General features: G+C 41.2%; 1 protein-coding gene across 2 annotated transcripts in view; it reads left to right on the forward strand.

Moving 5' to 3' along the window:
* stt3a (STT3 oligosaccharyltransferase complex catalytic subunit A) overlaps nt 1-12501 on the forward strand; it is a 67459-nt gene that overhangs the window by 34068 nt on the left and 20890 nt on the right. For both annotated transcript variants that reach the window (XM_041174532.1, XM_041174531.1), the window contains 4 exons: nt 1610-1716; nt 8704-8868; nt 9885-10065; nt 11372-11527. In XM_041174532.1, coding sequence (XP_041030466.1) covers nt 1610-1716; nt 8704-8868; nt 9885-10065; nt 11372-11527 — 609 coding nt within the window. The remainder of the gene's footprint in view (nt 1-1609; nt 1717-8703; nt 8869-9884; nt 10066-11371; nt 11528-12501) is intronic.

Genomic DNA, 12501 nt, shown 5'->3' on the forward strand with positions numbered 1-12501 from the left:
AGCCAATTCTATTCACTCCATGTGATATCAAGAAATGGCTGAAGGCACTGGATATTGCAAAGGCTATGGGCCCTGACGATATTCAGGCAATAGTACTGGAGACTTGTGCTCCAGTACTTGCAATGCCCCTAGCCAAACTGTTCCAGTACAGCTACAACATTGGCATCTAGCTGACAGTGTGGAAAAGTGCCCAGGTATGCCCTGTCCACAAAAAGCAGGAGAAATCCAATCCGGCCAATTACCACCCCATCAGTCTACTCTCGATCATCAGTTAAGTGATAGAAGGGGTCATCCACAGTGCTATCAAGCAACACTTACTTAGCAATTACTTAGTCACTGACGCTCATTTTGTGTCCTGCCAGGATCACTCAGCTTCTGACCTCATTACAGCCTTGGTTCAAACATGGGCAAAAGAGCTGAACTCCAGGGGTAAAGTGAGAGTGACTGCCAAGGAAGATGGTTGTGGTTGTTGGAACTCAATCATCTCAGTACCAGGACATCATTACAGGGGTTCTCAGGGTAGTGCCCTAGGCTCAGCTATCTTCAGCTGCTTCATCAATGACCTTCCTTCCATTATAAGGTCAGAAGTGGGGATGTTTGCTGGTGATTGCACAATGCTGGTGATTGCACAATGTTCAGCACCATTCGTGACTCCTGAAGTGGTGAAGCAGTCCATGTCCAATTGCAGCAAGACCTGGACAATATTCAGGCTTGGGCTGACAAGTAGCAAGTAACATTTGTGCCACATATGTGCCAGGCAATGACCATCTCCAACAAGAGAGAATCTAAACATTGCCTTTTGATACTCAATGCCATTACCATCCCTGAATCCCCCACTGTCAACATCCAGGGGTTACCATTGACCAGAAACTGAACTGGCCTAGCCATATAAATACTGTAGCTACAAGAGCAGATCTGGGGCTAAGAATTCTGCAGCGAGGAACTCACCTCCTGACTCCCCAAAGACTGTCCATCGTGTACAAGGCACAAGTCAGGAGTGTGATGGAATTCTCTCCACTTTCCTGGAAGAGTGCAGTTCCAGCAACACTCAAGACACTTGAAACCATCTAGGACAAAGCAGCCCGCCTGATTTGGCACCCCATCCACAAACATTCACTCCCTCCACCACTGATACAATGTGGCAGCAATGTGTACCATCTACAAGATGCACTGCAGGAACTCATCAAGCCTCCTTAGACAGCACCTTCCAAACCCACGACTGTCACCACCTCAAAGGACAAGGGCTGCAGACACACGGGAACACCACCACCTGCAAGTTACCCGCCATCCTGACTTGGAAATATATCGCAGTTCCTTCATCGTTGCTGGGTCAAAGCCCTGGAACTCCCTCCCTAACACCACTGTGGGTATACCTGGACTACATGGACTGCAGCAGTTCAAGAAGGCAGCTTACCACAACCTTAGGGATGGGCAATAAATGCTGGCCTATCCAACGAGGCTGACATCTCATGAATGAATAAAAAAAGTTATCATCTTGCTGAAAGAAGCGTGGTGGCAACAAGGTGGATGGAAGTGATTTCCTAAATTATTTGTTGATTAGTTTGCCGCCTTTTTTAAAAAAAATAACATTTGCTGTGTATCTGTGCAGGTATTGCTATTTTCTGCATGTTGCTTACATACTACATGTGGATTAAGTCTGTAAAGTCTGGCTCCATCTACTGGTCTGCTATGTGTGCACTGGCCTACTTCTACATGGTAAGTACTTACTCCAGTGTATAAATCATTAAATTAGAGGTGCAAGTAACAAGGATAGTATAGTCATCATAGGGAACAGTAATTTCCATATAGATTGCACAAGATATATTTTCAGCAATAATATCAATCATTAGTTTATGGAATGTTTTTTTTAAATCAGTCTGTTGAGGGAGCAAGTAGGAAAAACTTTATTTTAAATCTAACATTGTGCAATGAGAAAATAATAACCTTGTTGTGAAGGAGCCTCTAGGGGGTAATGATCATAACATGATTGATTTTTATACTGAACTGCAGTCTTAAATCTGAATAAAGCAAACTACATTGGTATGAGGGTTGAGTTGGTCAAGCTAAATGGGGAAACTAGAGTTGACAGTAATTAATGGTGAATGTTTAAAGATTTAATTCATAATTTGCAACAAATATACTTTCCCTTAAAGAATAATTCCATGGGAAATGGTCCAGCAGTGATTAACAAGAGAAGTTATAAGTAGCGTAAGATTAAAGGAAGAGACTTATGATGTTGCCACAAGAAGTGGTGAGCCTGAGGTTTGGAAGGATTTTAGAATTCAACAAAGGCTGACCAAGAAATTGATAGAGAGAATAGGGTAAACTAGCTAGGAACATTAAAACAGATTGTAAAGACTTCTTTAAAAATGTAAAAAGTAAGAGGTTAGTGAAAGTAAATGTGGATCCCTTAGAGGCAGAGAAAGTTGAAATTAGAATGGTGAATGGGAAAATGGCAGAGACATTAAACAAACATTTGCATCTGCCTTCACGGTAGCAGATACTAAAAACATTCTTTAAATAATGGGAACTATGCAAACAAACTTGGGGATATTATTATTAGTGAAGAAATAGTGCTGGAGAAATGAATAGGTCTTGAAGTTGACAAATTCCCTGAGCTTGATGACCAGCATCACTGGGTTTTAATAGATGGCTGCAGGAATAGTGACTGCATTGGTTTTGATTTTCTAGAAATTCCTAGATTCTAGAACAGTCCCAATGGATTGGAAGGTAGCAAATATTTCAAGAAAGGGAGAGCGAAAGCAGGAAACTATGGGTTTTTGAGCTTGTTATCAGTAGTGGGGAAAGTGATAGAATCTGTTTTTAGGGATGTGGGAACAGAGCACATTACCTAATCATATAATCCATGTTTGACAATTCTGCTACAGCTTTTTAAGGCTCTGACTTTTAGGGTAGATGATGAAGTGGTGGATGTAGTGTGTTTGGATTTTGAAAAGAATATTCACTAAGGTTTTTGTTTTTATTTGTTCCATGGGATATGGGCATCACTGGCTAGGCAAGCACTTATTGCCCATCCCTAATTGCCTTTGAGAAGGTGGTGGTGCACTGCCTTCTTGAACCGCTGCAGTCCATATGGTGTAGGTACACCCACAGCACTCTTAGGGAAGGAGTTCCAGGATTTTGACCTAGTGACAGTAAAGGATGGTGTGTGGCTTGAGGGGAACCTTCAGGTGGTGGTGTTCCCATGTATCTGCTGCCCTTGTCTTTCTAGGTGGTAAAGGGTTTGGAAGGTCCTATTGAAGGAGGCTTGGTGAGTTGCTGCAGGGCATCTTGTAAATGGCACACACTGTGCGTCAGTGGTGGAGGGAGTGAATGCTGAAGGTGGTGAAGTTACTCTCCCCTCAATTCCTAGCCTCTGACCTGCTCTTGTAGCCACAGTATTTATATGGCTGGTCCAATTCAGTTTCTGGTCAATGGTAAACCCCAGGATATTGATAGTGGAGGATTCAGCAATGGTAATGCCATTGAACGTCTCTTGGAGCTGCTTAGATTCTCTCCTGTTGGAAGTGATCATTGCACGGCACTTGAGTTGCGCAGATGAGTCATGTGAAAGATTATTAGGCAAATTGGGGCTCGTGCTTGTGGGTAGTATATTAGCATGGTTTGACGTTTGGTTAGCGGACAGAAAACAGAAGAGATAAACGGTTCACTTTTGGGTTGACAACGTAACTGGCGACATACTGCAGGGGTTCATGATTGGGCCTCAGCTGTTTGTAATCTACATTAATGACATTTCTGGGGATTGAATGTAATGTATCCAAGTTTATTGACAATACAAAGTTGTTGCAAAGTAAAATATGAGTCCCATGCAAAGAGACTGCAAAAGGGTATCCTGGGTTATGCATCAACATCCTTGGATGCTAATATTGACCAGAAACTTAACTGGATCAGCCATATAAATGCTGTAGCTTCAAGAGTAGGTCAGGATCTGGGAATTCTAAAGTGATTAATTCACCTGTTGACTCCTGTCCACTTGTGCAGGATACTGCAGGGAAGAAAAATTGAGGTATAGATCAGCCACAATTATATTGAATGGTGGAGCAAACTCAAAGGACCGTATGTCTTGCTCCTGCTTTTTGTGTTTAACTGGCGCCTGACAGAAGTAGGAAGTAAAGATATATTCTCTGGTTTAACCCTGTCCCCAACTTTGGTTAGCCAGCATCCTCCAACACGCATACAGTTGTCGCATTGTTCCAGGTCTTTGCTTGTGCTTCATTTTAGGAAATGGGTGAGGCTGATTTGCCATCTTGTGAGGAGGAGGAAATGTCTGGGTTCCGTCCTGATTCATGACCTCCTGGCTTGTAAACAAGGTTTTACAGGAAGCCCTGGTCACAAACCCACCCCAGCCACATATAGCAGTCCTCAATTAAGTTTAACTTGGCAGAATTGTGTGAATAACCAGGGCTTTCTTCAGATTGTTGTAGCTACAGTAACTGTGATCATCTTGTGAACTTTTGTTCACAGTGAGTTGTGACTCCCAAAAAAAAACAAATAATTTTCAAAATGGAGTTGTACATACACTTGAAAAGGAAAAGTTTAAAGGACTTTGGGAAAAGAGTGGTATAGCAGTACTAATTGAACAGTTCTTTCAAAGAGCTGGCACGATGGGCCAACTGACTGCCACCTGAGTTTTCAGATTCTAAGATTAGATCTTGAGATGGATACTATGTTACTTACTGAGCATATTCCTCCCATGTTGAGGGAACCATGCACTGCACAGACTCGGACAGAAAGCTCCCCATTCACAATGCTCAGTGCAGCAGTATCCAGTGAAAATTGTTGCTGCTGCCTTACTGCTAATCTCGTGGCTGCTAGCCAAACACTATCAATTCCCATACTCGGTCCTGTCAGAAGAACTTTATTTTGGGTTGTTTATTTTACTTGTTCAAATGCTACCATGTGCAGGCTACCAGCAGGCCAACATCAGTTTTATCAAATCTAGCTACTGGTGATTGTGTGATAGGACATCAAGTAGATGAAGATGGCAAAAGACACACGCCTATTTGGGTGTACAATCCATGCTACAAAACTTGTTACAAAACCTGAACATTTATAAAAATAGATTCAAAGGCACCAGGGATTGGTATCTGAAATGAGTGGAGATTACAAGGGCTGTAATGCAATATCCAATGACAATAGCTGTTATGACGTGGCAGATAATGTGTGCCAGGCGGACTAAATCCACAAGGTAAACTTGGTCGTGCTATCACAATGGTTTTGCAATTTGTATTTATTATGATAAAATGTGTGCACTGAATTCAGAAGTAATGAGTCCACCAAGACCTTTAGAGGTTTTAAAAATTAAATTAAAATATTTATTAATAAAATAAAAGATTTCAAGCACATATATTAGACTATAATTACTACAATAACAATCTTAAATCTCCTAATTAACCTGACCCCCGGTTACATCCCCTTTAAGGAAACAGTCCGAAATAGATTTTAGATTTAAAACAGAACCAGCAAGTTAACACAATACCCACTTGACAGTGGAATTCCAAATGGCTTTTCCCCAACTTCAGTTTTGTTAAATAGCAGACTTATCCACAGATGACTGGAGGCTTCATTAAGGCTAGTTCATACAGTTTTACCTGGCCTTCTCTAACGTGGCCTTTCATTCTCCTTTATATATGTTTCTCTCTTTTTAATATGTAAATTCTACACTTCCATATATTTTGAAACTGTATCTCCCTCATTAAAAAAAAACTTTTATGTTGCCAATATTGTCAGTAACCTTTGGAGAAAAATAAACACACCCCTTAGCCTTGCTTATCTGGCTAGTTGTAAACAGACTAAGATCCCTCATTTATCTAAAATGCAAATTCCCTTCATACCTTACATGCTAAGCCAGCATCCATGTTTACTTATTAGCATGTAAAGCACCTAGCTTCTTTTAATGATTTCAAGCTTTAATTATATACTTGATTCCAAATGTAATTAAATCACACAGACAGACCCAACTATACTTATCCCCATAAGCGTACCTCACAATAAACCAGAAAAACATTATTATACCTTCAACACATAGCATAGTCATTTGACTCCAGCCCCATAGCAATTCGACTAGCAGATTGATGCCATCCATTGCTCTTCAGACATTCTATTTTCAATTCAGAGTCATTTTTGAAAATTGGCAGGTTATGGGTGCACTTCATTTTTTAACTTGCACAATTAAACATTGAGACATGAAGTATATATTTTAAAAAGGGGATGAAATTGCAGTTCGGAATTTTGTACTAAGATTTGAAGGCAATAACCAATCCCTTGAAAATAAATGATCTGAAAATCAAAAAAATTTAAGCTATTTTAGGCAGGTTTAAAAAAACATTAACTTCCCTGGCATTGTCATTGGTGCTAGAGATCGATGGCTGGACGAAAACAAAAGAGTTTAACGTCTTTTGTAAAATGCACCTTTACAAATTTCCAGATTAGCTATTTTGCTAACTTTAGAGTTTCTTCAGACCTTTTAAGATCAGTTTTTGACTTGTGGCTATTGTGTTGCACTACGTTTGGTTTTGTTTTACCTCTTCAATCGACGGAGTTTCCAACATTTGGTGTATTTTGATGTCCCCTTGTCTTTTTTTCTCATCCTCTTTTCTTGACCCTTATTATTCTCCTGAATTTTATGAGCAAGTTATGTTAATAAGTAAAATGAACACTGAAGTAATGGAACCTGGCCCTTGAGTATTTAAATAGTATGGCCATCTGAACTTTGTACTGTAGATGTCGGCGTACAAGTCAACTTTCAGAGCCTCAATAAATCCCTGCAAAAACAGGGTCAACTTGTATGCAGTGTATAAAAGTGAAACAGCAGCATGGGTATGGATGGTTGCCATTTTGAAATGCTATTGTCATCCTATGCGAAGAGTGGACGTGTCTTAAACTCCTGCACATCTTCACAATGCAGCCTTTAACGCCTGTTTGATCCCTCGTGTCCCGTTATAAGGTACCAGTAAGTAAAAGATGTGTTTTTGGGTCAAAAATTGAGTCTGACTACTAATTTGAGTATAGCATGTTGTGGCTGAAAAGGGCATCAAATTATATGCTAAGTACATGCAAAAGCACAATTATGGGGCACGAAAAATTGGGTCGTCTTGTGTGAAGGGGCGACTTGTATGCTATGGTTTACGATAATTAACAATGAGCACCATCAGTTTTGAATGGCGATAGACAATTAAACAGCTAACGACAGGAGAAGATTTCATGAACATCGCCATCTTCAATGTTGGCGGAGACCAGCAATGAGTGCAGAAGGCAAGGTTGAAGCATTTTCGATCAGAAGTGCCAACTGGATGATTCACCTCAGCCCCCTCCTGACGCCAGTCTACAGCAAATTTGATTCATTCCATAAGTTACCTAGAAACAGCTAAACGCAGAGGCTGTGCCTCCCAATAACACTCAGCTGTAGTACTGAAGATTTGTGCTCCAGAATTAGCTGCTCACCTAGCCAAGCTGTCCCTGTACAGCTAGAACGCTGGTATCTACCTAACAGTGGAAAATTTCCCAGGTATGTCCTATCCACAAAAAGCAGGACAAATCACCACCCCATCAATCTACTCTCAATAATCAGAGAAGTGATGGAAGGTGTCACGACAGTACTATCAAATGGCACTCATTCTCCTGTAACCTGCTCGTTGCTCAGATTGGATGTGCGAGGATCACTTAGCTCCAGAACTCATTGCAGCTTTGGTCCACATGTAGCCAAGTTGCTGAATACCAGATGTAAAGTGAGAGTGACTGCCCTTGACTGAGTGTGGCATCAAGGAGCCTTGGCAAAATTGAAGTCAGTGGGTATTGGCGGGGAGGGAAAACTCTCCTTGGCTAAAGTCATACCTAAAACAAAGGAAGATGATCGTGGCTGTTGGAGACCAATCGTTCCAGCCCCGAAAATCAGTGCAGGAGTTACTCAGGGCAGCATCCTAGGCACAAACCTTTTTAGCTATTGTGTCGATGACCTTCCCTCCATCATAAGGTCAGAAGTGGTGTTGTTCACTGGTGATTACAGTGTTCAGCTCCATTCACAACTCCTCAGATACTGAAGCAGTCCATGCCCATGTGCAGCAAGACCCGGACAACATTCAGGCTTGGGTTTGAAAGATATTGATATTCAATGGCATTATTATCACCCAACATCTGATCAAGCCTTAACTGGGTCAGTCACATAAATACTGTGAATGCAAGAGCAGGTCAAGGCTGGAAATTCTGTGATGAGTAACTCCACTCCTGACTCCCTAAAGTCTTTTCATCATCTGGAAAAAACAAATCAGAAGTGTGATGGAATACTCTCTATTTGCCTGGATGAGTACAGCTCTAACAGCACTCAGCTCTACACCAACCAGGACAAAGCAGCCTAATTGATTGGCACCCCATCCAACACCTTAAATATTCACTCCCTCTACCACTGGCAAAGCATGACTTTGGCTGTACCATCTACAGGATGCACTGCAGCAACTCCAAGGCTCATTCAGCAGCACTACCCCAACACATGACCATAGCCGCCTGGGAGAACAAAGGTAGATTCTAACTTACATAAATAGATGGATTAATGCCTTTGTTAAAATAGAGGCACTTCATATGAATGCTTTGATTATTAATATTAGCATGCAGTTAATGTTGGTGCAGTTAATGGCGCCAGTCTAATTTTATTACTGCTATATTCTTGGTGTGTTTTGTTTCTTTCAGGTTTCATCATGGGGCGGTTACGTGTTTCTGATTAATCTGATCCCACTTCATGTACTCATCCTTATGCTGACTGGACGATTTTCCCACCGGATCTACGTTGCATACTGCACAGTGTACAGCCTTGGAACCATCCTCTCAATGCAGATCTCCTTTGTGGGATTCCAGGTCTGTAAAGCTATTTCCATTCTCTACTGACCTGTCCTCCTCTTCCAATGATTCTGGATCATGCTGCTGTACAGTTCCATATGTGTTGACAGCCCCTCTACATGTATGAGCCTAGGTGTCAAGGACATCAGACCAAGCCAGATCCTAATGGAGGAACTTTGTACAAGATTGTGCAGCACAGTGTGAAGCAAGACTATAATGTCCAGCTGTCGACATAAAACTAAACCTTACAATTATCCTCTTTAAACTTTGATGTTCAAGTTCAGCTTCAGAGAGGAACAGGTGCTGGCTATTCAGCTCCTTTATCATGTCCACCATTTAATTGATTAGATAATGTCTGATGTATACCTCAGCTCTGATTACCTTGATCCATATCTTTCAATTCCCTTTCTAAAAATAAAGTTATCACCCTCCCATATTGAAAATTTTCTATTAACTCCCAGCATCCACAACCTTCTGATGGAGTGTATTCCAGATTTCCACTTTCTTTTGGTGATAAAAAGTGCTTCCTGATTTCACATTTAAATGACAAGTCTAATTGCAAAATAAGGCTTTTTTGGTCAGGATTGTTCCACCAGAGGAAGTTTTTCTCTGTAATTACCCTATTGAATCCCTTAAACAACTCAGGGCTGTGGTTCTTTTTGCAAAGTATATGCAGCCAGTTTCCAAACAGACAACCCACTTAATTAAGCAGCAGATGCAGTGCCTCCTTACCAGAGTCCTGAATCACTTATACAGCAATTTCAGGTCAAGTAAGTTGGAATTCATTGTTCTCTATCGTTTAGCTTTTAACGCTCAAATTAACCGGCTCCTGGTACATACACTTCAAAGTTTGTTGCACGTTCTGATTTAACTTTCTTTTCTCTTATATTGTACTTGTCAGAAAATGATTCTGCTTTTCAAAAGAAACCATAAAATAATAATGTTTGGATATGGAATACTTTATGCCCTGTGTGCAGTTTCTCTCTGGGTCATATGACGAAGAAGCATTTTACTTGGTTTTCTTCCTCCCTCAGCCCGTCCAGTCTTCAGAGCATATGGCTGCACTTGGTGTTTTTGGTCTGTGCCAAATCCATGCATTTGTTGACTACCTACGCAGCAAGTTAAACCCGCAGCAGTTTGAGATTCTTTTCAAGAGCGTCATCTCTCTGGTTGGGTTGGTGGTTCTGTCTGCGGGAGCAGTGCTGATGCTGACAGGTACAATATTGCTGCTTGTTTTGTTATATTACGCCTTCCTTCCCTCCTTTCGTTGCAGCTCCCCCAACCTCTGCCACTCTTCCCATCAATCTCCCCCAGTCACAGCCAAAACAGTGGTCTATTTGCTCTCTGACCCTAATGACAGCAGAAGCACTATCTAATACCAGAAAAAAAAAAAGGGGGTATGTGCGAGGTCAGTGATGATCTGACTTCTTTTAAATTTGTTTTTGGGATATGAGTGTCACTAGTAAAGCCAGCATTTAATGCCCTTGAGCAGGTAATGGTGAACCACCTACAACTGAGTGGTTGGTAGGCCATTTTGAGCGAAGAGTTAATCACATTGCTTGGATCTGGGGTCACGTAGGCCAGACCAGTTAAGGATGGCAGATTTCCTCCCCTGAAAAATAATACTTTTCATTCGGTGGTCCGTATTGTGGTCAGATGTTTCTCTTGCTGTATGTTGCTTAGAATTACATAGAAATCAAGCACAGCAACAAGCTGGTCAGCCAATCCAGTCCATATTTTTGATCCTCAGTTGTTTCTGGGCACAGTTGTTTCTGGGTGATGATTCCTGAGAGCTTGTATGCAAAATGAGGGGGGAAGATTAGCGTACCCCCTACTGTTTTTGATTGGTTGTCTCTGTATTTGCAGGAAAATCAATTTCTCTATTCTTATAATTTGTATATGACTGCAACATTCCACAATTGTGGTCAAATATTTCCTGAAGATTATGTAACTATTCCTGTATTTCCTTAATGAGTTTCCTGTACTGTTTTCTCCCTGTTCCTTTTAGATTACTAGCTTTCCTAATATTCCTTCCTGGATTGGCATACCGGCGACTTTCACTGTGAAATTCAAAGCATACGGTTTGCTCACAAGATGGATGGAGGTGACCATCTGTCCATAAATAACCCCAGGACCCCTCCACCATCAAGGTGCATAACTGCTTGTGAATCCACAGGGAAATGATCTCCACTGCCAGAAGTCCACTCCACTAGTGATCACGCTAACATTAGCCCTGATTTGCCTTCTTGTGCTGCGTTCATAGGTTGAATTTCAGGCAGTGTTCTAGGTTTACCTTTTTCTATGCTAGCTGCTAACTTGTGTACCTCCTGTCATGACCCCTCATAGTTGCTGCCTTTAAGGTTGAGTAACTTTTGCTTCCATAACCTTTCCCCCTGACTCAGACCTCTGATACGAGGAATCAAAGCTGCTTTATATCATATTCACAGTGAATTAACAGATTGTGGCAGCTAATATACTTGTGTTTTTATGAATATAACTAGATATGTTGGTTTCATTGCAGGCAAGATTTCCCCATGGACTGGCCGCTTCTACTCTTTACTGGATCCTTCTTATGCAAAGAACAACATTCCCATCATTGCCTCAGTCTCCGAACATCAGCCTACCACTTGGTCATCATATTACTTTGACCTGCAACTCCTCGTCTTTATGTTTCCAGGTAGGCATATTTGCTAGGGAATGTGAAAGCAGTGCACGTGCACACTCCACCTGCATTAGGCACGTGGATTTGTGCAACATCCCATCTGAAAGCTTTTGTGAGCTGTTAAAAGAACTCCAGTCACCCAAAGACCTTTTAAAGATGAGATTTAAGAGGAATGCTTATTTTTTTTTAACAGTATTTGTTGCTTCGAAGAGGCTGGGCCAACTTGAACCGCTGCAGACTTTGGACCTTTTTCTACATTAAACGTGCGATATCATTGCATGTTGTTGTATGTAATTGTCTGTGTGAATGCATTGAGCAGAATGTGACCATGGAATTATGCTATGGAGTTAGGCCACAGATCAGCTACAAGCTCATTGAATAGCAGGACAGGCTCAAGGGGCTAAATGGCCTATTGCTGTTCCTATAAGTGAGATCATGGCTGATCTGCAACCTAATTCCATATACCTACCTTTGCCCCATATCTCTTCATGCCTTAGAACAACAAAAACCCATCAATCTCAGATTTAAAATTTACAATTGATATACATCAGTTGCTGTTTACGAAAGAGTTCCAAATTTGTTTGTAGAAATGTTTCCTAATTTCACTCCTAGAATGTCTGATCTAATTTTTAGACTATGTCCCAGTCCTAAACTTCCTAACCATTGGAAATAGTTTCTCTCCATCTACCTTATCTGTTCCCCATAATATCTTGAAAACTTCAATCAAATCACCCCTTAATCTTTGAAATTCCAGGGAATACAATCTTAGTTTGTGTAATTGCTCCTTGCAATTTAGCCCTCGGAGTCCCAGTATCATTCTAGTAAACGTACACTTGACTCCCTCCAAGGCTGATATATCCTTCCTAAAGGTGTGGTGCTTAGAGAACTGTGTACAGTTCAGGTGTGGTCCTACCAGGCATTTGTATATGAGAAGAATGACTTGTACCTTGTTGCATTCTAATTCTCTAGATGTAAAGAGCAGCATTCTA

The sequence above is a fragment of the Carcharodon carcharias genome, chromosome 25, assembly GCF_017639515.1.
Source record: "Carcharodon carcharias isolate sCarCar2 chromosome 25, sCarCar2.pri, whole genome shotgun sequence".
Lineage (NCBI taxonomy): Eukaryota > Metazoa > Chordata > Chondrichthyes > Lamniformes > Lamnidae > Carcharodon > Carcharodon carcharias.